A 26213-nucleotide genomic window follows, 5' to 3' on the forward strand; every position below is an offset into this window, starting at 1 on the left:
GTGACTTCACAAGGTGGAGTGAAGGAGGTCATTGTAAGTGAGGAGACCAAAGACTTATAAGAGATTATATATGTTAATGTATTATCCATATGGACATCGAAAGCATTGAAAATAGGTGGAAAGTGCTAATGAGTAGAAAATGGTATTGAGCAATGAGCTGAAGACATCTATGGATGGCAATTGGGAGTGGGAATGGGTGGTGTATCTGGGTGGCATGAGCAACCCAGGAAGAGGACTCTGCAGGAGAAAGAGTGAGGACTGGCCCAGCATAAACAGTGAAAATGAGCAGCACAGAAGACAAGTGTCCCTCTAACTGGCCCTGAGGTGACATGTGGGAGAAATACCTGCTTCCAGGTAAAGTGGAGACTCCAGAGATAACCTAATTTCATTCATAACATGGTGGTGGAAGAAACTTTTGGAGATGTCTGCAGGGGCAGTCTGAGGAATATGAGGGAAGCAGAGGCTAATGCATAGAATCTTTAAGCCCTGGAGCAGGAAGAGTGCTTTGATTGGTTCCCACCCTCCCTACCCCTCTCTGGCAGCTGAACTGGAGATGAGAACTTGGCCTTGGAAGGTGATTTCAGAGAGCAGGACTGTGGGACTTTGGATATTGAAACAGGGAAGAGAAAAAAACTGTTAAGAGAGTGCATTTAGGTCCCTGCTGCGGGTTTTGGAGGCTTGCCTCCGTTTCTGAGAATTATACAGAATGCCTCCCCCAAGCGTCTGCCTCTGCTTGAATGATGGGAGGCTGAAGCATTTATCTGCAGACTCCCATCCCCAGGAGTTGAGGGTTGTTCCCAGAGGCATTACTTCTACTTTCTCAGCTCTTGTAATGCTGTGCAAAGGCCATGCAGACTCTCTGGGTTAGAGATGCCCTAGACAGAAATCAAAAAGAAACTTGAAAATATACAATGTCAAATAATTAGGAAAAAAAAAAGCTCAACATGATTAGCCACTAAGGAAATGCAAATTGAACTCACAATGAGATACCACTTCACATCCACTGAATGGCTGTAATAAAAAAGATGGTAACAAGTGTTGGAGAGGGTGTGGAGAAACTGTAACCCTCATACATTGCTGGTGGGAATATAAAATGGTGAAGCCACTTTGAAAAGCAGTTTGGCATTTTCTTTGAAAGTTAAACATAAACTTACCATGTGACCAGCAATTCCACTCCCATATCCAAAAGAAATGAAAAATATGTCCACACAAATACTTGTATGAGAATGTTCATGGCAACTTTATTAATATTAAAAAAAAAAAGTAAAAAAGGAAACAACCCAAATGTCCATCAATTGGTGAATGGCTAGACAAGGTGTAGTATATCCATACAATGGAATACTATTTCTGCCATAAAAGGTAACAAAACAAAACAAAACAAACAAAACTGATAGAAGCTATAATATGGATGAACATAAAAATCAATATGTTAGGGTGGGATGGGGGGATGGTTTGGGTATTCTCTTTTCACTTTTATTTTTTATTCTTATTCTGATTCTTTCTGATGTAAGGAAAATGTTCAGAAATAGATTGTGGTGATGAACGCATAACTATATGATCATACTGTGAACAGTTGATTGTATACCATGGATGACTGTATGGTTTGTGAATATATTTCAATAAAACTGAATTAAAAAAAAATCAATATGTTAATTGAAAGAAACCAGGAACTGATATGAAATGTCCAGAAAAAGGCAAATATAGAGAGATATGAAGCAATTTAGTGGTTTCCTGGGCTGAAGGTGGCAAGGACTGATTGCAAATGTTCACAAAGGATCTTTTTTTAGGTGATGGAATATTCTAAAACCAGATTGAGGTGATGTTTGCACAACTTTGTATATTTATAATGCATACACGTCATTGTCTTGCACACATGAAATGGGTAAATGTGGAATGTAAATTATACTTCAATAAAGCTATTTAAGAAAATAAAGGAGGGGGAGAAGCAGATGGCAGCGCCAGTCTGAGCTTGCTGGGAACTGGCCATCACAGTTGCAGTTGAAATCAGGTGGGTGGAGGGGCTGTGACCTGGGGGCACTAGAGATGTCTAATACAAGAGGTCCTTAGACTTATATTCCAAATGTTAGATGAGGAAACTGAGGCTCAGATATGGGAAGTCACTTGCCCAAGTTCACCAGCCAGACCATGGCATTCCCAGAGGATGCCCTGGAAACTTAGTCCTTCTGCAGATCCAGTCCTGGGCTCAGCCCACCCTTCCTCCCTTTCCCCTCTGGGCCCCAGGAGGGAGATTCTACACACGGACTTGCTGCCAATGCCACTTTATTTGGGATAATGCTAATGTCAGGGAACGTGGGTGATTGTGGGAGGAGGTGCTCGGTGCTGCCGACAGGTCCGGATGCTCCACACGGCGCCCGCCGACCCCAGGAGGGATTTGGACTCATCCAGGGCAGCCCTTCAGCGCTTTGAGAAATCACCTCCTGGGGACAAGAGGACGGAGATGGGCTACCATCAGGAGCGGGAAGCCACGGGGCGGAAAAGGGGAGGGCAGCGGAGCAAACTGGCAGAAGAGGGACGGAAGAGGTGCCAGGGAGCACCGCAGAGCCGACGTGCACTCCCCCGGGCGCTCCAGCCTGCACGTGGGCGCCATGTTGGTCTCTTTTCTCCCGCACCCGCCACAGTGTGGCCTCAAGTTATCATATACTCCGGGGACTTAGCAGGAAACGTGCTTTCTCACCAAGTCCTCACAACAACCTAGGCAGTTGGTGCCGTGCGCTTTTACAGGTGAGGTAATGGAGGCTCAGCTGAGCTGCGATATGATTTACTCCAGTCACCCAAGCTTGTAGGTATGATTGGAGATGAAAGGAACGGGAATGCTGGGAAGGGAAAGGGAGTGGATCGGAAGGATTCAAGAGAGAAAGGGATGCGTGCTTTCCCGGGGGCCTGGCTCGAACCCGCGGCCCCGGAGCCCCGCCCAGACTCACCCTGGCAGGCGCGGCACTGGCAGCTGTGGATGACCGGCAGCACCGCGGGCTCGGTGTGGCCGCCCGGACAGCGCAGGTGCAGGACCCTCACCGGGCTCTCGGGGTCCAGGCGGTAGCTACAGCAGTCACACTGGCTTTGCAGGTAGGGCTCCTGGGCGAGAGAGGGCGGCTGAGCTGGCCTTTCCCTGACAAGAGGGGCTGGGGCAGAGGGAGCGCCGGATCCCCACTCCTCGCCAAGCAGGAGGCCAGAGGGGAGCAGGCCTGCGACGACACCACCACCAAGCCCTCCTTCTCCAAGAAGCCCACCTCCTCACTCTAGCCCCTGCCGGTCAGAAAGTCCAACCACCTGTCTTTAATGTGCTTATCACAGCATCCTGAGGGAAGGTGGAGAAGATGCTGTCTCTATCCCAAGGGGCTTATAGATAGACAAGAGTAGTATATGAAACTGCAAATACTTGAGCCCTAGACTGCACATTTCTAACCTTAAATACAAAGTGAGTTCTCCCTCCCAAGTAGAGAAAAAACTCCAGATCCCTCTTTCTGTAGTCCCACTGAATGTTTTAATTTTATGTGTAATTATATTTATAATTTTATTTTTAAAATAGGCAATACATTCACATAACACAAAGTTCAAAAAGTTCAAAGGGTATTTGGTGAAAAAAAAAAACTCCCTCCAATTCCTATCCCACTATCACTCAGTTTCCCTTCCTAGAAATATTCCCTGAACTACTTTATTTTTCCTCGCCCTATGTTTTGAACATTCCACAAGTGATTTGTGAACAGATTCTCCAGGAGGTACAGGAAGCACCCAGGGCAGCAACGGAGTAGTGGAGGGTTGGGGGCAGCACCTTTGGAGACCAGGTAGGAAAGCACTGTTGGCTTCCAGGAGCAGGTAGCCCTGGTAGCTACAGAGTGAAAAGCAACACCAGGCCAGGCCTGGAGCCAAGGCTCCCTTCTGGGCAGCGATGAAGAGAGGACCTGGCAGGCAGAGCTACAGCTGGGTTCTGGAGGCACAGGGGTGGGGGAAGCAGGGTGGGCACCAGAGCCCACGAAGAGATCCTAACCACGGGCAGGGCTAGGCCTTCTGGGTGCAGAGGAGAACAAAAGCAGAGCTGCGGGTGGACAGAGCTGGTCACAGCCTCCTCAAGACTCAGAGTCAGCCTTCTGGCGCAGGCTTATAAACTCTGCTGGGAAATGTCTGGGAAAAACCTATCCCTTAAGAGTTTTCACTTGTACAGTGGGTTCCTAATCTTAGTCTAAACTAGCTCCGTAATATCTTTCTTCGTTGGTGCCCTGGTTTGTTAGGCTTGAGGGGTGCAGTGGGGCAGAGGAGCATGCAACAGGAGCTGAGTTCTGTTCACAGCAGGGAGAAGCAGGGGAAGACCTCCCTGGGTCAGTAGCATGCATCAGGGCTCTAGAGCCCAAACCCAGCTGAGGGTCTCTGGACCAACCAGCAGTCTAGGCCTCCACCTCAGTGGAAACTCACCCATGCCTCTTATTGTCCATATTCCCAACTGTGAGCTCCCTGAGGATCGGCTGTGTCCTCTCATGCCCTCTGGGTTTTACCCAGGTTCTAGGCTCAGAGCCCCCAGGAGGCATTGGCTGCCCGGCCTCCCCTGGGCCTGACAGCAGCCCCCTTGCTCACCTCAGGCATGACGTCGGTGCTGGATGGGCAGTGCCCACTGCAGTAGCTGACTTCTACCTGGTCCAGGTAGCAGGGGCCCTTGGTGAGGTTGCGAAGCTCCGTGAGGTGCTGGCAGGAGGGTGACTGCTCCTCTGTGGGGGAGTGGGGCAGGTGCAGGTGAGTGTGGGAGAGGTGGAGGGAGGACAGAGAGAGAAGGCTGTGGCTGAAGGGACTCTTTGTGAGGGGGACGGAGACTGGGTCTGTAGGGAGCATGTGTCAGGGGTGGGGGCTGGCCAGGCACTAAGATGTAGGCCCTGGTGAGCAGGCCTGGTGCAGGAGGGTATAGGCCAAGCTGTAAAGACTCCTGGGACAGGCATGGGTACAGTTTGGGAGAAGGCAAGGTGGGAGGTGCCCCAGGTCCCCCTCTGTACCCAAAGTCTCCTGGCGGCAAGTGGGGCAGCAGCTCCCCGGCTCCTGCACCTTCACTTCACCCTGCGAAGGGAGCAGGCCCTGACCTCAGGAGGATGGCCCCAGCTCCCCATGACAAGGCACTGCCTGCCCAATGGCCATAAGGCCAGCCTTGAGGAGGGAGCAGGGCTGCGGGTGGGTACCTGAGCACAGGTGAGGAGGGGGCACTGCTGGGTGCAGACATTCCTCCCACCAAGGCAGCGGCAGCTCTCACAGTTCTCCTGCCAGTCGGATCCAGGCTGGAGGGAGGAAGGGACACTCCTCTTGATCCCTGAAGACTTACAGAGATCCCTATAGACTCTCCTATAACAACGCCCCGATCTCTGAACCCAACCTGGGAGCTCCCTGCCAGGGCAACTGACTGGGACCGGAGCTGGGTTAACATTTCAGGAGGGGAGAGGGACCGCTGGGGCTGGAGCCGCGGGCGGGGTGGGGGCGGGTCCAATCCAGTGCAGGGGCGGAGCCCAGGCCCCTGCAGCGGGGCCACGGAGCTGGGGGGAGGAGCCAGTGGAGTCTCATTAGTTAGGGAGGCCGAGGTTAGGAAGGGGTGGGTGGCAGCAGGGGGAGGAGTCTCACCAGGTGGGGACGCCCGTGGTGCCAGCATTCGCAGCGGTCCGCGGGCACACAGGGGCCTGCCTGGCTGCGGAAGTGCCCGCTCTGGCACATGCAGCTTGGGGCGCGCCCCGCACTGCAGTTGCTCTGAGAAGCCTCTGGGGTGTTCAGCTCCCGGCACGTCCGCTCACACGGCCCCAGCTCCCCAGGGGCCACGTGCTGCCACGTTTCCCCTGGAGGGCACTCTGCCAGGGAAGACCACCGACCTCAGTGCTCAGGTCAGCCCCGGATCCAGCCTCAGTTCTTCCCTCTCCTACTCTCCTCCCGTCCCTCCTCTCCTGCTGGGGCGCTGCCTCCTCTGTTCCAGTCAGCTCCTGACTTCAACCCTCGGACCCCACCTCTTTGCTCAGGCAAGTCTCCTTCCTGTCCATGCTTACCCACCTCCTCAAATACTACCTGGGCCAACCTCAGGTGTCACCTCCTCCAGGAAGCCTCTCCTGACCAATCCTGCCTGCTTTGATCTCTCCCATTCTGGGATCCTAGTTCACATCCTGTCTGTGTACTTGCTGCCCAGGAGAGAGATACTATCTCAGGTCTAACTGTTCTGGGTGGCGAGCCTTGTGTATCTTAGCCATGCCATATTTCAGAAATCCACACCAAGCCCAGCGTGGCAGAACTGGGCACACAGTGGACCCTTAGCAAAGATCTGTGGCTCTTCCTCAGACAGAGGCAGCACTGCACAGGGCAAACACCCCCAGGCAGGGAACTGTCAGCCAGGGGTCCTGGTCTCAGCTCACTCCGCTGGACCTCAGTTCCCTCATCTGCTGGAGAAGAAACTTCTTTCCAGTATTGCTCAGAACCCGTCTCAGTACACACACAGCACACCTGGGAAGTGTCCCTAACGATGTAGGATGGACCACTTTGAGTGTCCAGGGCACGCTTGGCAGTGGGGGTGAGGGCTCATCAGGGAGAAGTCAGTGTGGACACAGGGGAGGGGGCTTCCTGAAGGAGGCAGCCTTTGACTTGGCCATGGGTTGGACTTGAGCAGGGCCCTGTCACCTCATCAGGGCCGGCCCCAACCTCAGCTTTGGGGGATGGGGGCAGCAGGGGTATGGACAGCCCACGACTCACCCTGACAGCCAGTGAGGGAACAGTTGAAGGCTCCATCTTGGCAGACACTGGAAGACAGAACCACACGTTCAGATGCCTCCCACCCCCTCTTACTTATCCCCTCCTCTCCCCACCCCCATTCTCATTGATCCTTCCTCCACCCCACTCCTCATCCCTCACCAGCGGGTGCAGTTCCAGGTGAGTACAGTCTCTGGAGGCAGCTCCCGGGCCTGCTCCTCAAGGGTCAGGGTGAGGCCCCAAGGCAGAGAGATCTGGGTGCAGGGGCACTCGGCAGGGGGCACACACGTGCCATTGTACAGCAGCTAAGGCAGGGCAGGCTCCAGTTATGCTAGGACCCCACCTTTTTCCTTCCCATCCCTTCTCCCCTGGCATGTCGAGGTCTCTCCCTGCTGCTTCCCCCAGGCAGGGGGTCAGGTCACAGCATTCCCAGACCTACCTGCCCTCCAGGGCAGCCACAGCCGAGCTGGCAGGTCTCCTGCACACAGAGGGTGCCAGGCTGCAGATGAGAGCAGAGGTGCGGGCATGAGGTGGCACAGGTGGTGAGTGCCTGTCCAGGGGGGCACTCTGGGGGAGAGCACACAGAGAGAGGGCGGCATGTAAGGGAGAGTAAGGGACCTGGCGTCCTCTGGAGTCACAGGGGAGGGGTTGCCTGAGGATGCACCTCCTCTCACGACCTCTGTCCCCACAGCTGGCTCTGCAGTCTTCCCTCAGTCCACGTGCCCACAGGGCACTGCGTGGGAACCCTGGTGAAAGCCAGGCAGGATGGGAGCCTGGGTGCAGCAGCCATGAGGGAAGGTCAGGCCCCTGCCACCCCTGGGTACTCACCGGGGCAGGGCTGCGGGTTGCATTCCTGCCACTGCTCTTTGTCCTGGGCCTGGCACAGTGCCCCCCAGGGACCCTCCTCGCAGCTCCGACGTCGCTCCATCGTGCCTCCGCCACAGGGCACTGAGCAATTGCTCCATGCTGACCAAGGCCCAAGGACTGGGCACTCACGGGTCAGGCATGCCAGGGACCCATTGATGCAGGTGCTGTGAACAGGGGTGTGGAGGTCACCAGCGTCTAGGTGACCAGAATCCTCACTCCCCAGCAAGTCCCTCAAGCCCTGACCTTCCCCAAGCCTCCCAGCCCACAGGCCCCGGGTCTCCCAGTGGGCAGCCATACCAGTTTTTGCAGCCCAGCTGCAGCACCTCAGCCGGGGCCAGCTCCCATGAAGCATTGTGCCTGGGGAGGCCACAGCGGCAAGAGGAGATGGGCACACAGTGCCCGTCCTGTAGCAGTTGGCCAGGGGGACAGCGGCAGCCTGGGGGGTGGGGAGGACAAACAGTGCTGGGACAGGGCCCACACGCTGGATCCCTCTGGCAAACAGAGCAAGTCCAATCCCTTAGGCTGGCACAGAGGTCCCCGTCACCTGTGTCCACAACATCCCCCACTGCCCATCCACAGGAAGGGCCCACTGTAGCCAGTCCTGCGGTGGCCTCCACCCCACGAGCCCTGGAGGCTGCTTGGACTGTTTTCCTCTTTCCAGTGTTTTCATGGATACAGCTTGTCTTGACGAAGGCTAACTATATGCAGGACCCGGGGCCTGACCTGTGGACCCACTTTCCTGCCCTCTATCTCACAAGCTGGCAGTCTGACCTCCTCTTCCCCCAGGATCATGCAGTCTCTCTCTGGGAGCAGGAGGAAGGAGCGTATGAGGGCAGTGACAGAGGCCAGGCCTGGTCTTAGAGCCCCTGCATCCCAGGCCCGGCCCACCTGGGCGGCAGGGTCCCTGCAGACACTGCACGTGCTCCCAGAGGTCAGCACAGCTTCGAGGGCACTGGTTGGCACAGTCAAGGGTAGGCACAGTCTCCCGGGCCTCACAGCTCTCCCCTGGGGACCAGAAGGTAGGAGTCTGTGTTGGGGACACTCTTGGGACCCCAGGACAATGTCATCCCTTCCACTGCATGCCTCCAGGGCCAGAGGCCACACTCTCTGTCCCCTCCTCAGGGTGCCGGGATGAGACTACCTGCGCAGGGCCCCGTGTTGCAGCTCTCGGTCTGAGCCCAAGGCCCCCGGCAGCCTCCTCCAGTGGGAGCCCCTGCCTCTCTCCAGCGCAGCCGGAATCCCCCACTGCAGGGCACCTGGCAGGGGGTCCAGGGGCCCCAAGGACTCCACTGGCATAAGTCTGAGGAAGTTAAAATGGAAGTCAGTCCCCACGGACCACTGACCTTCCCGATCCTCAGCCCCAAATACTGAGGCTGCCCTGGGCTCCTTTCTTTCTTTCTGCCTGCTGCTTGGATCCTTCCTGCTGCTGTCCCAACCCCAGCTCAAACCCAGCAAGCCCTGGAGGTGAGCAGGACATCAGATAACTGCCTGGTCCCTGAGAAGCACCACCTGGCCAGGCTCCCTTCCTGCCCCTATTCCAGGCCCCTCTCCTTCCTGTTTACCTCCCTGCCATCCCCCACCCCATTACCATGGCAGGCTCGAGGGTCGGGGCAGAGGCGTTGCTGGCTGAAACCCCAGCTCAAACCCAGCAAGCCCTGGAGGTGAGCAGGGCATCAGATAACTGCCTGGTCCCTGAGAAGCACCACCTGGCCAGGCTCCCTTCCTGCCCCTATTCCAGGCCCCTCTCCTTCCTGTTTACCTCCCTGCCACCCCCCACCCCATTACCATGGCAGGCTCGAGGGTCGGGGCAGAGGCGTTGCTGGCTGAGGGGTGCAGTGCAGAGGTGAGGGTCCCCGGCCCAGGGCCCCCCTGTCTCAGGGTCCAAACAGAGGCGGTGGCGGTACTGCTCTGAAACCAGCAGGGGGGCCGAGGGGGCCGAGGTGGGGGAGAGATGGGCCAGGTCCTGGGGCCAGCGCCCCCGTAGGACAGTCCTTGAGGCAGGGGCCAGGGTGCTGGGGGGCAGGCAGGGCCCACAGGGCGACCACTCGGACCAGCCACTCAGAGGAAGGAGCCCTGGGAAAGGCAGTGGGTGGGGAGCCTTCTCAGCGACCCTCCCCCAGGCCCAGCGACCCCAGCGGGAAGGGAAGGAGGGGGCACGGCTTATGACCCAGGAAATGGCACACGCAGGAAAGGCTGGAGGAGGGGTAGGCAGGCCACTGCAGGGTGACCCACCTTCCCTGTTGGTCTAGGACTGGCCTGGATTTAGCCCTGACAGTTCCACGTCCCAGAAGCCCTCGGTCCCAGGCAAAGGGGCCAGTTGGCCTCGCTGGGCCAGGGTTACCTTGGCAGCCACGGCTGGTGCAATGCAGCTCCCCGCGCTGGCATTCGCTGTGGGAGGGCGAGGTCAGGGGTGGGCTTGGGAGGCAGGACCCAGCCCGGAGTGGTGCTGGGGCAGGCTCATGTTGGGGTAACCTGAGCTTTGGGCTCACTTCAGCAGGAGGAAGGGATTGCAAGGTCAAGCGGCCCTCTGGGTGCTGGGGCTGGGCCTGGGGGGCCTGGCTTGGCCTTCTCTGCCCCTGGCTGCCCTCCCCATGCCTGTACCCCATTCTCCCCTCACTCACCCCACTCCTGAGTGCTCCCTGTCCCCAGCCCCCTGGTGCTGCTGACCCCTTCCCCGTTGTCACTCACCACTCCTTACAGCCCAGCTGCAGGCGTTCCCCTGGGGCCAGGGCCAGGACGGCCCCAGCTCCCTCTCCCAAAATGTGCAGACAGTTACACTGCTCTGGGGGAACGCAGCCGCCAGCCTGCTCCAGCAGTCCCTGCATGGAGGAAGAGGCAGGGATGGGGCTGAACCTGGGTCACCTCTAGCCCTCATGTCTAGCACCGCACCTGGCCCCAAGCAGGTGCACGGGCGTCATGCAGAGCCAGTGAGTGGGTGAATGCACCTGCTGGGAGGCACCAAGTACGAGGGGTTTGGAGGACATCAGTGCCGTGGAGGGGAGCAGGAGATTCAAACTTTACCCATCTGACGTGGGAGCGTGGACAGAGGACTCCCCTTCTCCTGTCCTGCCCCCCTCACCTGGGGACAGTAGCAGCCAGGCTGGCAGGGAGGCAGGTCCTGGCAGAGCTGATGGTGCTGGTGTGTGGCGCAGAGCCCAGTGCAGGGGGACCCACAGGCCTGGAACTCAAAGGGAGGCGGGCAGCTGTCCCCTGGGGGTGGGGGGAGGAGGCGGGTAAGCTGAGGGGAGTGGCCCGGACACACCCTCCTCCCTCCTGCCCCACCCATCCCAGAGCACATACTAGGTGGTCCCACCAAGGCCCCTTGGGGTCACCCAGTAAGTGCAAGCCCACTGCTGCCCATAGGGAGGAGGGGGGACTGGTCCTCGGCTGCACCTAAGGACCCAGAAGAGAGTCACCCCCCTCCAGCACCCACCCAGCCCTTGTTGGATGCCTCCAGGGAAGGACAGTTTGGGCCTTGGAGAACCAGGTGCCCCAGGGATTGGCAGATGGGAGACAGAGGGGCAGAGAAGGGACGAAGCTACAGCTGGGATAAGAAGTTGCAAAGAGGGAAAAATCCATGCTGAAGGCACGCTTTGGGGAGAAAAGCTGGGATGAGAAAGTAGCTGAGCAGTGGGGCAGGGGGAGTAACTGTGGGCCACCGAGGGCAGAGGTCAGTGCAGGCAGCTTGGTGGGCACTGGAGGTCTGCTCCGAGGGGAGCTGGGAGACATGGTGAGGACCCTCAGAGGCCCCTAGCCCTGCTCAGCTCCCCTGCCTCCTTGCTCCTGGCATCTCACCAGAGCAGTTGCCGATGAGGCAAGGCCGGAAATGGCCGTCCAGACGTGTGCAGGGGGTGCCCTCTCCACCCTGCCCGGGGGCTGGGCCCTGGTGTCGGTACCGCTGCTGGACCAGAACCTGGCAGGAGCACCTCGTCCAGCTGCTCCAGCTGCTCCACATGCACTCCTCTAGGGATGAGGTGGGGTGGGGGACGTCAGCCAGGGGCCTTCTCTGGACTCCCCCAGCCTCTTCCTACCCACCCTCCCCTCTCATCCCAGCTTCTGGGCCTTTGCCCAGCCCTAGCCAAGGCCCTGCACAGGAAAAGGGCAAGAGGGGACCCAACAGGTTGGATTTGCTTTCTCACCCAGCCACGAGGGTCGCATCTCAAAAGTCTCTAAAGCAGAGATGGTGGGAAGAGGAATGGAAAGGAACAAACCGAAAACTCTATTGGGGGGTGGGGGGTAGTGGTGGGGGTGGGGGGTGGGGTTGGGAAAACATACATTGGTTCCTGAATTTTCTCAGGGTGAGAAAATGAGGGGTGGGGGTCTGCACTTCCCATGCACACTCACCCAGGCAGGGCCCGAGGTAGCAGGCCTGGGTGTCCAGGGGGAGGAAGGTACCATTGCAGCCGGGCTCTGGCTCGAGTGGCAGGCAGGGGCAGGACCCACTGCGGGAGGCCAGGCCTGGGCCGCAGCTCCGGGAGCAGGACCCCCATGGTCCCCAGGAACAGGCCTCCAGCAACCCCAGGCACGGCTGCTGCCCACAGCCCTGGGTCTGGGTGTTGGGGCCCTGGCAGGGTGGGTCCCCGTGCTGAGGGGCCGGGGCCACGCAGGCCCGAGTGCGGAGCTGGCTTCCACCTCCACAGGAGACAGGGCAGTCAGACCAGGGAGACCATGGTGCCCAGGCCCCGGGCCCTGCAGGAGGGTGGAGAGGGCAGAGGGCAGAGAGGTCAGAGGGTGCCAAGGCTCTGGGGTTGGGATTGGGACATTTGTGGCATACAGGGTGCCAGCTGGATGGGAGGGAACTGTGGGACACAGAGCAGATGAGAGGCAAGGCCTGAGGCAGGTGGGTGGGCTGGGGCTGGGGGTCAGGGTGAAATCTCAGACCTGCACACTTGGTGTCTTCGCACATCACGCCCTCCGGGGTACAGGAGCTGTGGAGCAGAGACCCAGGCTCAGGGACATTGCTGGAGTCTCCCCCCAACCCAAGACAGTCGCAGCCACCCCTGTCCCTGCCCCTGCCCCTGCGCTCACCACTGCTGGCACTCTCCCTGCAGCCAGCTGTCCCCCAGGGAGCGGAGGCGGGTACCCTGCAGGCACAGGGGTGGGCATGGGGGCTGCCCAGGGCAGGGCTGGCTCTGTGACTGTTCCTCTCGACACTCGGGGACCCATGAGCCCGACGTGGAGGATCTGGGAGGGGTCAGGGGTGGAGAAGTTGTGAGACACCCCAATGGGAAAACCCCTGGGTGGACACAGAGGGTAGCAGAGGAAAGACAAAGATAATTAGGGACAAATGCTGGAGCTGGTGGCTGGGTGGTTGCAAAGTCAGTCATGGGGAGCAGGATCCAGGAACCATGTTAGACAGGGAGAGGTGACCTAGTGACCTTATCCAGGTGGAGGGAGACCCAGGGGTGGGGATGGGTGCCGTCTAGCCCTGCCCCATACCGGAAGCGGCTCTGCTGCCCTCCAGGCCCGCAGGAGCGGCTGCAGGGACTCCAGGCTGACCAGCGGCTCCAGGCACAGTGGGCGGGAGGCGGGCAGGGCTGAGCTGTGCAGGAGAGCTGCCCCGCCTGGCATGTGCAGTTGTTGCAGGCCTGCTGGTGCTGGCTCCCCGGGGCCCAGCTGTGCCCCTGGGCATCCGTGCACTCACAGTGTCCGATTGGCACACAGCTGCCATCCTGTTCCAGGAACCCTGCGGGGAGGGCCGCATCCTGTGAGGTGGCCCTCGAGAGCTGGTGCTGGCACCCTAGTTCCCTCCGCCCTGCCTCGCACTGAGTCTTCCCAACATGCCTGTGGGACTGGGCCATCTCCAGGGGGACAACACAGGGTATCCCCCATGCCACCCCCACCCCACGGCACACCACCCCTACCCTCAGAGCAGCGGCAGCCCTGCTGGCAGGCCTGGTCGTCCTGACACATGATTCCTTCCTGGAGTTCTGAGCAGCGGCGTGGGCAGCGGTTGGCACAGGCTACAACCTCCATCCCATCCGGGCAGCCCTCCTCTGAGCGGGTGGGGAGGACCAGAGTCAAAAGGGACCTGAGCCCCAGGGTTCAAACCACCCCTCACCCCCACATCGGCTTCCACTCTCACATCTGTGAAGCTCCAGGGCCTGTCCTCTTGCCCCATGTGGCTACCCATGGAAACAAAGGGGAGCAGGGGGGACCCTGGGATCAGGACACTCTAAGTAGACTGCGTTTCTCTCTCGTGGCCTGTGAGTTCCCAGGGAAGCACCTAGCCCGGCACCCGACACGTTTGTTGAACTGGACTGAATTTGTGTGTCTACAGAGCAAACGTCACCTATGTGCCTCCTTGTGTTAATCAAGAGAGGGGTGAGGGTGAGCAAGGTGGACGGGGCTTTCCTAACAGGTGTGGGGGCCCTGGCAGCAACTTCCCCAGAGTAACCAAGGACCGTGGGGTTGGGTGAGCTCAGAAGGACCAACAGAGAAGGAGCCGAAGCGTGGGGGCAAGGGGTGGGAGACAGTCTTGACAGGGCTGCGTGGTTCTTCAGGAACTGGAGAGGGGAAAGCTGAGAGAACGAGTTCTGTTCCAGGAGGTTGGGGGGAAGAAAAGGGTCAGAAGGCCAGGAGTAGGGGTGGCAGCAGGGTGGCTTCCGGCAGCTCCTCTCTGGGCCCACAGCACGGAGGACAGACACACCACAGGGAGTCCCTGCCCGGGGCTGAGCTCCAGCCCCTGACCCCGGGGGTCCCCAATCCCTGTGGGCTGGGAATGGGATCCCATGTTGTGAGATGGGGTTAGATGTAGGGTGGTGAGAGCCTTGCAATGTGCAGAACCCAGGAGGGATGAGGGTTGTCACCATCATCCTACCACAAGGCATGGGGTTGCAGAGCCGTGCGTGGTGCCTCTCCCCAGCACAGGGGGCACCCCCGTTCTTGGGTGGGGGGCTAGAGCAGCTGCGGCTCCTCAGGGATTGGCCCCCACCACAGCTGCGGTCACACCAGGACCAGGGGCTCCAGCGGGACCAGCCACCAGGCACTGCGTGGGAAAGAGACCGGCACGTGAGGGTCCCGGCTTGGGCACAGAGGCCCCACATACCCTACTAGCCCCAGGCACCGTCCTGTGCGAGCAAGGGACATGCCTGAGGACTGCTGGGATGCGGCAGAGGCTGGGGTGCCCGGGAGAGGGCACTGATGCCAGGGCCTTCTGCGGAGTGGGGCCGAGAAGGGTAAGCCAGGGTGTTCTCACCCCGGTCCTCACCAGCACCTCACCTGGGCAAGCACGCAGGTTGCAGAAGCGGCACTCCTGGTAAGCAGTAAGGATGTCAGGGCACCAGTGCCCGCCAGGTCCCGGTGGGCGGTATGCCCGCAGGCGGCGCTGCTGCCCTACCCCACAGCTGCGGGAGCAAGGTTCCCAGGGGGCCCAGGCTGTCCAGGAACAGTTGCCGGCCACGCAGCCGGGGCCGGGGCATAGGGGCAGCTCTGTGGATTGAAACGGAGCTGGGGCCAGCCCCACCTGCGTGGAACCTGCCTCCTTTTCTCCCCTTCTCCCTGGCTCCAATGCAGACCCCTCTGCGGGAGCCAGCTACAACCCCCATCCACATCTTTGGGTTCCAGTTATGGATTCGATTTACTGGTTAAGTGTGTGGCTTTGGTAACCAGGCCTCAGTTTCCCCTTTTTTCATAAAGGGACAGTCATCCGCGATTCATGGGATTACAGAGGGATTTGAATGGGATGTTGTGGGAGAGTGTTCAAAACACACATGAGTGAGGACCGAGGGATGTGCTGGAAGCTGGCAGGACTTCCCAGCAGCTGTTGGTGTTGGCAGAGAGGGCCGAGTGCCAGAGTAAAAACGGATTCGTGATTAGATGTCAGTTGGAAATCAGTATTAGCTTTAGGGGTGTTATATGCGGGGAGTTCAGGGATTGGACTCTGTGGCTGGGGGTTAGAATGAGTTGTCTGGGGTCAGTTGTTGAGGTTGGAGGTGGAAGGTCAGGCTCAGACTCAGGTCAGGGTCAGAGGTCAAGGCTAGAAGAGGCACCTGTGCAGGAGGGCAGGTTGCAGGGCCGTGCCTCTGTGGTGTCCCCGCTGGTGCAGTTAGCCAGGCAGAGGCGGGTGCGGCTGCGCCATGCAGGGTGAGCGGGGTCTGTGCAGCTGCGGGAGCAGGGGGACCAGGGGGACCATGGGCCCCATCCGCCTGTGGGGGAGAAGAGAAGAGGGGAGCTCTGCTGATGGGTCAGGAAGCAGGAATGGGGAGGGGGGAGGCCCTGGGCTTGCTCTTCCCAAAGGGACATGATGTGGAAGAGGTGCAGGGGCACCGGGGCCAGGATGAAGGAGGTTGGCAGGACCCTGGGATCTGGGGAGTCTGGTGCTACCTGGAAGGCCCGTCACTGGCTCCTCTGTGGCCCCTTCAGCCCCTGTGCAAAGGAAAACCCTGCTCAGCAAAGTCTCCAAGCCTGCAGTGCATCAAGAACAAGCCTGATGGCCAGAGTTCCAGGCCTGTAGCCGCTGGTCCAACCCTTGCCTTGGCCTGAAATCCCACAGCCCTTCCAGGCCCCAAGCACAGCACTTTCCCGGAACAGCAAGGCCTTTGCCACCTGGTGCTCCTTCCCCTCCAGTGCGCCCTTATCCATCCCTCGAGGCTGCCCCAGGTGCTGCCTCTTCCATGAAGCCCTCCGAGAGTTGTCCTCCAGGAGAACTCTTTCCTCCCTGCTGTTCCAGAGCGCTGCCTGGGCACCATCTCCAGGGCTCACCACGTGCTGAGCCCTAGGCTCGAGGCCAGGGTCCACACCTCCCTCCCCCAACACACAGTATAATGCATTTGGCAAGAGCTCCAGAAATGTTGGCTGAATGTACCTGGATGGAAGAGACATAGAGCCAGAGGGTGGGAGGAAGACAGACCCAGAGAAAGCAACAGGGATGGACAGAGACAGAAAAGGACAAAGAGCGGGACTGAATGGGATTCAGGCAGCCAGATGCCTGCCCCGCCCCCTTCCTAGCCCCGCCCCTGCCCTCCACCTGCCCGCTTCCCTCACCTGGGCAGTCCGGGCTGGGGCAGTACTCGAGGTCCTGGCGGCGCCCGGGGCAGCCTTGGCCACCGCGGGAGGGCGCGGGGCGCACACACTGACGGCTGCGGGTGCGGATGCCCAGCCCGCCACAGGAGCGGGAGCACTGACCCCACGTGCTCCAGGGACTGAAGCCACCGGCCACCGAGCAGTCTTCCACAGAGCAGGCCAGCTTCCCGTGCGCACAGGAGCTGGGGGGCAGGGCACGACAGACCCAGGGGAAGAGATCCCGAAGGGCCAGCCAGGGTTAGCCCAGGTCAGGCAGGGGGACGAGAGCAGACCAACGTCCCCGCCCACGGCCGCTGTCCCAACGCTCTCACCCTTTAACCCCCTCCCTTGACACAAATCCCCCCCTTCTCTGCCCAGCCACCCCACCCATCCTCATCGTCCCCCTCACCAGTTGCTGCAACCTGCATAAAGGGTTTTTCCTGAGCCCAGCTCATCTCCAGGCCCAAGAGGTTGACCCCCCTCTCCCAAAACGGATGGGTGGGTGGTGGTGTCCCCAGAGGCACCCAGTTCCTGCAGCAGCAACTCTGTCAGCACACAGGGGCACTCCTGGGCGGCAGGAGCAGAGAAGAAAGTGCAGTCAGCACCGGCAGGATCCAGCCCCTGCCCCACACCCAGTGCCAGGGGGGTGGGGTGGGGAGAACCAAGTGGGGAGGGGACAGGGACAGGAGGACCCTGAGAAGATTTCAGGGAGCAAATTTGACTGTTCGTCTGAGTCAGGTATATGAACGCGAGAGGTGTGCTGCCTGTGGGTCGGCTTTCCTGCGAGCAGGGCTTCCCTACGACAGCCAGGAGTCCAGTCCCTTATAGGAACAGGAACTTGGCGGGGGTGGTGGGTAGAGAGAGCACTCAGCCAGGAGTCCAGAGGTCTGGTGTGGTCCCCTCTGCCACTAACTCTCTGCAGGACCTGGTGCATCCCTCCCCCTCTCTGGGGCTCAGGGTATTGCCACTAAGTGGTGTTTGTTTACACTAAGATGAGGAGCTCCCTTTCAACCATGCCATTCTGGAAGTGTGGCTGGGGGAGGCCCTGGAGAAGCTGACTTTCCGAGGAGGAAAGGAATCCTGCATACCTGTCAGGCTCAACCCGGCAGGCGTGGATCTGCATCTGCCTGCCTTCTGGACCCAAGAGCTGGGAGGCAGAGGAGTCTGGGGCCAGGTGGAGCAAAGGTGAAGGGGATGCATTCCCCAGAAGTGCCAAGGGGAAAGGCGGGCAGTGAAGAGCCCCCAGAGCCTCAGGGCCAAGGACGAGGAGGTGGGGCTGGGCCGGCACCAGGGCCCAAATCTAGAGCCACGGGAGCCAGGCCAGATCCATGCTTTTCTACCAGGAGAAATCTGGCAGAGCCACATCATAACCCCTTGGCCGGGAGGCACCAGAGCCCCTGCAGGGGCTTCCATGCCAGGGTTTGGAGCCCGTGAGATGCACTGGTGATGAGCAGAGGCCCAGGAAGCATTCACGGGTGGAAGGTGCTCCCCTTTCCCCAGGAGCCAGGACACCCTTCTCAGGACACCCCAGAAGCCACATCACCCTGGGCTTCTACCTCGGTGCTCTCACTCTGCCTGCCCCCTCCCGGGCTGGCACCAAAAGCCCCTGAATGCCTCTAGCAAGCCTGTCTGCTTACTTAGGGCCATGTGAGAAACGGGTGAGCTGTCAGGGGGCAGCAAAGGCCTGCAAGGGAAGTGGTGCAAACTCTAGTCCTGGGGTCCTTCCTGGTATTGGACTTGGGGAGTGGAGGGAAGAGCCCTGGGTTCCTGGGGTGAAAGGGGGCTCTGACCTGGACACAGGCCAAACGGTGCTGGAAGGTGCCCTCGGGGCAGTGGCATCCCTCCTCGCAGTCATCAGAGAAGCAGTCCAGCTGCTCTGTGAGGTGGGTGCAGGAGAAAGGGCATCCCTCGCCGGGCTGGCACTCTCGGTAGAGACGCCCAGCAGGGCAGCCGGCCTCTGTAGGCAATACCTGCATCGAGACCCAGCTCCGCGCCCACACCGCCCTCATTGCCTCCTCCTGTGCATCTCTCCCGGCCCCACCCCTGGCTTCTTCCCCAGTCACCCCCCTCTGCATAGAGGGAGGGAGGGAGTGCTCAAAAAGCAGCTCTGAGTCAGGACTCAAAGTCCAGGATTGAACTGAAACCTAAGACCAGAGGGGAAGGGCAGGGTGGAGCTGGGTACTCGCCTTTGCAGACCTGGGTGTGGCACATGCGGCTCTGGCGGGCAGGCCCCGGGCAGGGGGGGCGGGCGCAGCGCCGGGAGCGCAACTGCTCTCCTCCCCCGCAGGGAACGCTGCAGGCCTCCCAGGGGCCCCAGGTGTGCCACTCCCCGGGGCCTGGGCAGCTGGGCACCTCCTGGCACTGCAGCATGCCTGCCACACAGGTGCTGGGGGCAAGGGAGTGGGTGTCAGAAGCTATCTCCCCTGGGGGTGCCACTGTGGGCCCAGCGGACCCTCCCACCCCAGGGCCTCTCCTGGCTCACCAGTTGTCACAGGGCCCAGTCACCACCTCTCCTGGTTCCAGGCTCTCCCAGGAGCTGAGCCCAGACCCTGCTGACCGGCTCTGGTTCTCAGGGATCCCTGAGGGGCACAAGTGTGGGGTGGGAACCCCAGACAGCTGGACTGTGCCCCATCAACCCCTTCCCCACTCCCAGGTCCCCCTTCCTCCTGGCCATGGGAGATGGAGGCCTCCAACCTGGACCAGCCTGCAGGATGCAGGGAAGACTATGGCCCAGGTGGGTCCACAGGCAGAGGCACAGGGGATCCCGGGCAGGGGATGCGCTGGCGGGCTGAGGGGGTGAGGGAGGTGAGGCACTGACCCATAGCTCCAGGCTGGAACTGGCAGCGGCAGTGGGCTTGGGGCACACAGTGCCCGTCCTGGGACAGCTGGCCGGGGGGACACCCACAGCTGAGCTGGCAGCCCGTGGGGCCTGGCTGGCACATGCTCCCGGGGGATAGATCCTGGCAGGAGCGCGGGCAGGGCTGCCCACAGGGGAGGAGACCCCGACCACCCCCGCAGTCTGTGGCAGGAGGGAAGCAGAGAGGGAGGGAGGAAAAGGAGGCTCATCCCGAGGCTCAGATGGCAACCCCTCCTGCCATGCCCACCACCCTCCCGGACCTTCTCCCTTGTCCCGGGTCCACAGGGTGAGCTAAGGGCTGCCCCTCAAAGAGAGTGAGAGGCATGTGTATGCACGGGGGGGTCAGAGGTCAGAGTCAGGGTCTCCCTAGATTTACAAGGGACCCTCCTCGGCCTCTGCCTGGAGCCCTCACCTGTGCACTGGGTGGAATTGTCCTGACAGGGACGACTCTGCACGTGAGCCCCGGGGCAGGGCCTGCCTCCCTCAGGGGTGGGGGGCTGGCTACACGCCCGGCTCCGGTGGGACTGCCCCAGGCATGCATCACAGGGAGACCACAGACCCCAAGGGCTCCAGGCTCCATCCGCTGTGGAGGAAGACAGAAGCATCTGCTTAGGACGGCTGGGGGGTGCCAGGCCATGGGGCCAGAGTGGGTGTCTGGGGCCTCGTGGGGACATCGCACCTGGGCAGGCAGCGGGGCTGGGGCAGGTCTCTCTCTGGTGCTGGACCCCTGCCTCCCCCACTTCCCCGGCACAGGGCACCCCCCCATGCTGGGGTGAGGGGCAGGTGCAGGCCCTGGAGCGGACCCTCCTCTGGTTCCTGCAGGGCTGTGAGCACGCCGTCCACTCAGACCACGGGCACCAGCCTCCAGGCACTGTGAAGGGAGAATGGGAGGCACTGGGAGCCAGAGGCCTCTCCTCCCCAGTCCCAGCACCCCTCTCCCAGCCCTGGGGCCACGTCTCCTTGCCTCTCTCCAAGCTGGGAACATACCTGGGCAGGGCAGGTCTGTGCAATTCAGTTTTCCCTCCAGGCAGGTGCTAGGTGGTGGGCGGAGGATGAAGACCCAGGGGGGAAGAGGCAGCAACTCAGCCCTGACTTTCACACGCACCCCTCCTGGGCTCCCTTCTTCTCTTCCTCTGCACCCCTACATCCCCCACCCCCTCCAAGGACTGGGGTCGTGACCCTTTCCCTATTCTCCAGCATCTCCTGGACCTTGCTACACGTCCTCCAGCCTTACAGGAGCCCCACTGTGTGGTCCAGACAGTAAGGAGGAGACACCCCATGTTTCCCCTCCTGCCCCCAACCCCGACCCCTAAAGCACATGGCCAGCCCTCGGCAGGCGCCACCAGTGTAGACTCATGGAGCCGGCTGCCCTCAGTTTCCCTATCTGACAGATAGGGCTTTGGGTGCCTGCCCTGCATCTTCTCAGGGGCTGTAGAGATCAAACACATGGAAGAGACCAGCAGCCACATCACTGCCGTTGCGTGCTCAGCGTGCCCCCTGCTCTCACCACTGGCTGCAGCCCTCGGGCCCTGCCGACTGGGCGCCCGGAGGGTGCCGCTCCCCGGTCAGCAGGTCCAGGCAGCCGCAGTGTCCCGGCTGCACACAGGTGGCCCCGTCGGCACTCAGCACCTGGCCCGGGGGACAGTAACAGCCGGGCTGGCAGCGCCACACACAGTGCTGGGGGGACAGCGGGGGAGAGCATCGGTCAGCATTAAACATGGACACGTGGCCAGAGCGGGGAGAGGACCCCTGGGAGGGAACACAAAATGACAGGGGAGGCTGGGAGCGGGGGAGGGCGGGAAGAAGGAGAGAGTACAGATGTTGCTGAGTTCTATGTTTGCCACAGTTTTTACTTTGTAGATTGAAGAAAGGAAGGGTGGCAACCCCATCCACTGACCTCCTGCGAGTCCCTGAGGAAAGCCAGGCCAGAGCTTCTGACGCGGCTCCCTTGGGAAGGAGCGAGGAAAGAGAGGGGCAGCCCGTGAGGGGGTCCCTGCAGCTTCCCTGGGTGGGAATGAATCTGGGGCCGGACGTCCCCCAAAGGAAAGACCATGCTTCCCAGGGGTTGAGAGTGCATGCTGGCTCAGTGAGCTGGGAACCAAGGCACCCCCCAGGCTGCCTAGAACTTGGGGAGCAGGGAACCTGGAAAGCTGGTTTGGAGAGAGGCCATTTGGAGAAGGAGCTGGGTGCTCAGGGAGAGGCTGTGTACTGGTGGCTAAAGTGACTTTCTTGGGTTTCTTTGTCTTTTTGCTCCTCTCTCTGGGGAGCCTTCCCTGACCTCCCTTAGATACTCCCCCTCAATGTTGGGGTCTCAAAGCCCCATCCTGTAGTTTATCTTCCTCATCAGAACAAAAGCTCCATGGGAACAGGGACCCTGTTTGATTTTGCTGCCTTCTGTCTCCACGATGCCTGAGCAGGTGCACAGGAAATGTGTTGAAAAACATTCACACACACACACACACACACACACACACACACACACACACAGAGTTCATATACTAAAATGTACTAAACACTGTACTAAAATGTTTACAGTGTTTAAGATATGATGGGATGTTTTTCCTCCTTCCTATGTGTTTGTGCTGTTTTTGGTATTAAATTTAATTTGAAAAGTGTTTGCTGTAATGAAGACAAGGTGGCTGGGTGAGGCCGATTATCCTTCTGGAAAAGAGCGTACCTGATGTGCACTGATTGATATCTGAAAACCAACACCCCAACCCCTCCCTGCCAGTGTGGGGAGGCACAGCACCAGCCAAGCAGAGACTGTGAGCCCACAGCCTCAGCCCTGCCCAGGAACGGGGGCTTGGGGATCCCTGCAAAGTGACCTCTGGGGTCAGAGGTCAGGTGGGCAGGCCAGGGAGCCCAGACTCACCACTAGGTCATCACAGGAGCGAGGACAGGGTGGGCCGCAGGGGCTGAACTCGGCCCCTTCAATGGCAGAGCAGTTGGTCGCTGGGGGAGAGACAGGGCAGGCGGAGAGCTGTGGGGGTCATCCGGCCTGGCCCCCTCCCTTTAATCCTTCCTCCAGCGCCTCCTCCTCTGCTCCCTGCACCCCCCACCCCCACCAGCAGGTACCTGGGCAGGGCACAGCCCGGCAGGCTTCCCCCTGGGCCTGGGGCCCCTCGCAGTAATCCCCCAGTCCCTGGGGCGGGGGCTGGTCACAGGCTCGGGTCCGGCTCCTCAGGCCGCCCCCACAGCTCCGGCTACAGCTTGACCAGGGACCCCAAGGTCCCCAGCCTCCCGCTCCTGGGGGGAGAACACAGGAAGGAGTGGGGAGGGGCTCGGCTGAGGCCTGGTGGCAGGGAGCTGCAGGCACAGGGGCCCCTCTGGGCTTCATAGGACGGGGGTCTCAGCCAGGTGGGCCCTCACCATCACAGTCCGGCAGCAGACAGGGCTCTTCCTCGGCCTCGAGGCCTGGGCAAAGGGGCACGGGAGTGGTCAGCGGGGGCAGCGGCGCCTCGTCAGATGGCACCTCGCTGGGCAGGGCCACACGGGGGGGCCTGGAGCAGAAGCGGTGCCGGTGGCGTCGGGCGGGGCCACAGGAGGCCGAACACTCGCTCCACAGGGTCCAGGGTGACCACGCCGGCTGGCCTGGGGAGATGCACAGGATGTAGGGGAGCAGGAGAAGGCAGCGAGCACCGGCTAGAGGAGGCTGCTCGGGTAGAGTGTGCTACACAAACCTTCCCCACCCCGTCCTCCACCCCCTTTAGGGCTCTCCTTCCCGAGTCATTAACCCAGCCCCACGGCTGCCCAGAAGAGGAAACAGGGTGTGAAGGTCAACAGCAGGGGCCCCTCTTCTCACCCGCCTCACAAGGCCAAGAGGTGCAGTTGGTGATGAGCCCAGAGATACAGGAGCTGCGAGAGGAGCAAGTAGAGAGTGGGTGTGGGGGGAGGGAGGAGAGCGAAGGTGGGGATGGGGTGCCTGGAGGGGGTGCAGGCAGGTTCAGCCGCGGAGTCCTGGCGGCCGAGCCTGTCGGGGAGAGGGTAACTCTGTGGCAGCCTGGAGGCCATTGCCTGCTGGTGAGGAGGGAGAGCTGGGTGCTCGGGGTCACGGGGTCAGTGCAGGGGTGTGGCCTCACCAGTTCTCACATGGACGGAGCACGGTACTGCCTGGGGGATAGAGGCGGCTCCCGTGGACACAGGGGCAGTCCTGGGTGGGCACACACACATTGTTCTGGAACACAAAAAAAATCCAACGTCATCTTCAGGCTCCCATATGGCTTGGCCGGTTTCCTCTCTGTTCAGAGCTCAGCAACCCAATTCCTAGGGCCCCCACCCACAAATGCCATCCACACTCCTTCTCCAGGGATGCCAGCTCTTCCCACTCCCCTCCCTCCAGGCATAAGCAGAGCTTCAGGTGCAGGGACCACGGGATGGGGGGAAGGACGTGAACCCCCAACTCTGAGTGTAAAAGATAATCCTCATTTGCAGGAAACTGATTGAACTGTCAAATGCCCATGAAATCAACTATGGAAATTGCAAGACATGCAATTTGTACTGCAACGTTGTAAAAAAAAAAATCAACATTTTCATCAAGTAAATAAAAACAGAAAAACTATGTGCACAAGAAGAGTTTGAACAGAAGTCACTACTATCTCAAATTTGAAAGAAACACCACCCAATAGCATATGGTTAAAAATCAATATGAAAACAGTTCATTGTATGTGTTGCAAATTTCACCTTAAAAAAAAAATGTCAATATGTATTGAAAAGTATGTGCCAGGCACTGGATAAGCACTTTTCATGCAATGTCTTATTGACCCAAGTTTTACAGATGGAGAAACTGAGGCATGAGACTACTCGGCCCAAGATCACAGAGCTAATCATGGAAGAATGATCTGAACCCAGATCCGACTGGAATCTGTTAATTGCAACACCAAGTTCAGGACTGGACAGGGGCTTCTCTGTAACCCCTCCCCATCACTCCACAAATTTGTGTGTGCACTTCCCCATGCCGCTGGCATTTTCCAACCTGGTTCCCACCACCCTCCACTCTCCAAACTCTCTGATCTCTGACGTTTGTGTCAAGAACCGCCTTCTGTGAGAAGCTCCTGTGGCTGACCCCTCACCAAGCTGGGACACGTGCTACGACACCCATAGCTGACCCCCTGTATATCTGATAGTTATAGCTTCATTCTAGGGGTTCTTGCTTTGGTTCCCCAAAACCGGAAGCATCTTGAGGTCAGAGCCTCCCCCCACCCCACCCAGAGTAGCCCTGCCCAGGACTGGGCATACAGTAGCTGCTCAATAAATAACTGGTGTTCACACAAGAGGACAGAAAGCTTGAGCAGGCACAGGCCGTAAGGACCTTTCTGACCCATTGCCCAGTTTACCATTGGGAATACGGAGGCCCAGGGAGAGATGAGATTAGCCCAAGGTCACCCAGCTCGTTCCTGGCAGAGCTCATTCAAGAACTCCGAGTTCAGTGCTCTTTGCTCAAGTCTGCAGGGTTCCCTGTCTCCGGCCCCATATCCTTGGCTCTGCCTTGGCAGGTGCCACGCCTGTCCCTTCCCTGCCACCCCAGGGCTCCCAGCTCCTTAGGAGGTCCTGGCTATGGCCAGGCAGGGAGGACACTCACCAGCAGGACAGTCCCAGATGGGCAGTAGCAGCCGGGGTGGCAGGTGTGGTTAGTCCCTCCTGGGGTGCTGAGCTCTGTACAGGAGGCAGGGCCCTGGGCACAGTCTAGCCACTGCTTGCCCCTGGGACACACACCAGGCTCTGGCCCTGGGGATACAGAAGTTAACAGCCCAGCCAGGCACGGCCACCACTCCCCTGGCCTCCCAACCTGGGATTGACAGTGCCCTGGGTCCTGGGCTGGGTGGAGATGAGCATTGGAGACTGTTGGGCTCCCAGGGCAGCCCTCACCTGCACAGGGCTGCAGACCACAGGCAGAGAAATCAGTAGGGCTGTGTGGGCCACTGCCTCGGGTGCGGTTCCTGTAGCCACCACCGCAGGGCACGGAGCAAGGTGACCAGGGGCCCCACTCCCCGCCAGGACCTGGGGATGGCACTCAGGTCACTGCAGGTCCTGCCTTCCAGACACAGGAATCTACTCCTCCTCTCACCAATAAATCCACGTCACCTCTGCCTCTTGCTCCTAGACACCCTAGGTCACCTCCAGCAACACATCACCCCCCGTCACCCCAGGGGTCCCAGGAAGGCTCTTCTGGGCTGGACACTAGGGAGGATTGGGGGAGAAGGGGTGGCTATACTAGAGAAGATCTCTGGGGGGATGAACTCTATTTCATAGGGTCCTGGAGTGAAGCAATTGAGAGCGTTCTTGGCTTCTCTTTGGATGGTTTTTACAGGTCTCAGGATCTCCGTTTCTGCTCTCACCTCGACATGGCTGCAGGCTGCAGAAGTCAGCCTCCATGTGGGGGCCCTGGCACTCAGTCCCGCCGAAGGCAGCTGGGGGTGCAGTGCCTGCCCGGAAGCGCCGCCGGATGCCCACATCGCAGCTGCGACTGCAGGGGCTCCATGGGGTCCAGGGACTCCAGCCACAGGCCACTGCCAGCAGAGCCGGGAGAGCAAGTATTGTGAAACCACATCATCCCTGTAACCCTATCTCAAGGTAGGGAACCCTTTCCCAGGGAGCACCACCACCACTTCCTGGATTTCATCTCTGAAGGTGCCAGCTCCCCTGTGGTCCCTGAGGACCCGCCACCACCCCTGGTTCCCGTGGGCCCCAAGCCTGGGGTACCTGGGCAGGGTTGGGAGGTGCACTCCATCTCGCCAGACACACAGGTGCTGCAGAGAGAGGGGCCCAGCGAGCA

At 59.9% G+C, this 26213-nt stretch overlaps 1 protein-coding gene across 1 annotated transcript in view; it reads right to left on the reverse strand.

Annotated features, from left to right (window-relative positions):
• Positions 1-1538: 1538 nt before the first annotated feature.
• LOC119533928 (SCO-spondin-like) overlaps positions 1539-26213 on the reverse strand; it is a 60753-nt gene continuing 36078 nt past the window's right edge. The window contains exons 62-107 of the mRNA XM_037835866.1: positions 26141-26187; positions 25777-25947; positions 25307-25438; positions 25020-25165; positions 23521-23615; positions 23244-23296; positions 22811-23032; positions 22517-22687; positions 22314-22393; positions 20949-21118; positions 20429-20475; positions 20121-20312; positions 19854-20024; positions 19403-19603; positions 19067-19163; positions 18771-18970; positions 18375-18541; positions 16994-17151; positions 16567-16787; positions 15907-15948; positions 15573-15728; positions 14803-15012; positions 14402-14569; positions 13446-13577; positions 13021-13267; positions 12610-12765; positions 12463-12509; positions 11926-12270; positions 11377-11544; positions 10661-10791; positions 10270-10400; positions 9923-9969; positions 9367-9654; positions 8723-8881; positions 8470-8586; positions 7879-8017; positions 7543-7745; positions 7154-7281; positions 6877-7019; positions 6718-6764; positions 5611-5831; positions 5178-5273; positions 4998-5058; positions 4588-4718; positions 2943-3093; positions 1539-2438 (exon numbers count right to left, since the gene is read on the reverse strand). Coding sequence (XP_037691794.1) covers positions 2416-2438; positions 2943-3093; positions 4588-4718; positions 4998-5058; positions 5178-5273; positions 5611-5831; positions 6718-6764; positions 6877-7019; positions 7154-7281; positions 7543-7745; positions 7879-8017; positions 8470-8586; positions 8723-8881; positions 9367-9654; positions 9923-9969; positions 10270-10400; positions 10661-10791; positions 11377-11544; positions 11926-12270; positions 12463-12509; positions 12610-12765; positions 13021-13267; positions 13446-13577; positions 14402-14569; positions 14803-15012; positions 15573-15728; positions 15907-15948; positions 16567-16787; positions 16994-17151; positions 18375-18541; positions 18771-18970; positions 19067-19163; positions 19403-19603; positions 19854-20024; positions 20121-20312; positions 20429-20475; positions 20949-21118; positions 22314-22393; positions 22517-22687; positions 22811-23032; positions 23244-23296; positions 23521-23615; positions 25020-25165; positions 25307-25438; positions 25777-25947; positions 26141-26187 — 6628 coding nt within the window. The 3' untranslated portion in view covers positions 1539-2415. The remainder of the gene's footprint in view (positions 2439-2942; positions 3094-4587; positions 4719-4997; positions 5059-5177; positions 5274-5610; positions 5832-6717; positions 6765-6876; positions 7020-7153; positions 7282-7542; positions 7746-7878; positions 8018-8469; positions 8587-8722; positions 8882-9366; positions 9655-9922; positions 9970-10269; positions 10401-10660; positions 10792-11376; positions 11545-11925; positions 12271-12462; positions 12510-12609; positions 12766-13020; positions 13268-13445; positions 13578-14401; positions 14570-14802; positions 15013-15572; positions 15729-15906; positions 15949-16566; positions 16788-16993; positions 17152-18374; positions 18542-18770; positions 18971-19066; positions 19164-19402; positions 19604-19853; positions 20025-20120; positions 20313-20428; positions 20476-20948; positions 21119-22313; positions 22394-22516; positions 22688-22810; positions 23033-23243; positions 23297-23520; positions 23616-25019; positions 25166-25306; positions 25439-25776; positions 25948-26140; positions 26188-26213) is intronic.

This window comes from Choloepus didactylus, chromosome 5 (genome assembly GCF_015220235.1).
Source record: "Choloepus didactylus isolate mChoDid1 chromosome 5, mChoDid1.pri, whole genome shotgun sequence".
NCBI lineage: Eukaryota > Metazoa > Chordata > Mammalia > Pilosa > Megalonychidae > Choloepus > Choloepus didactylus.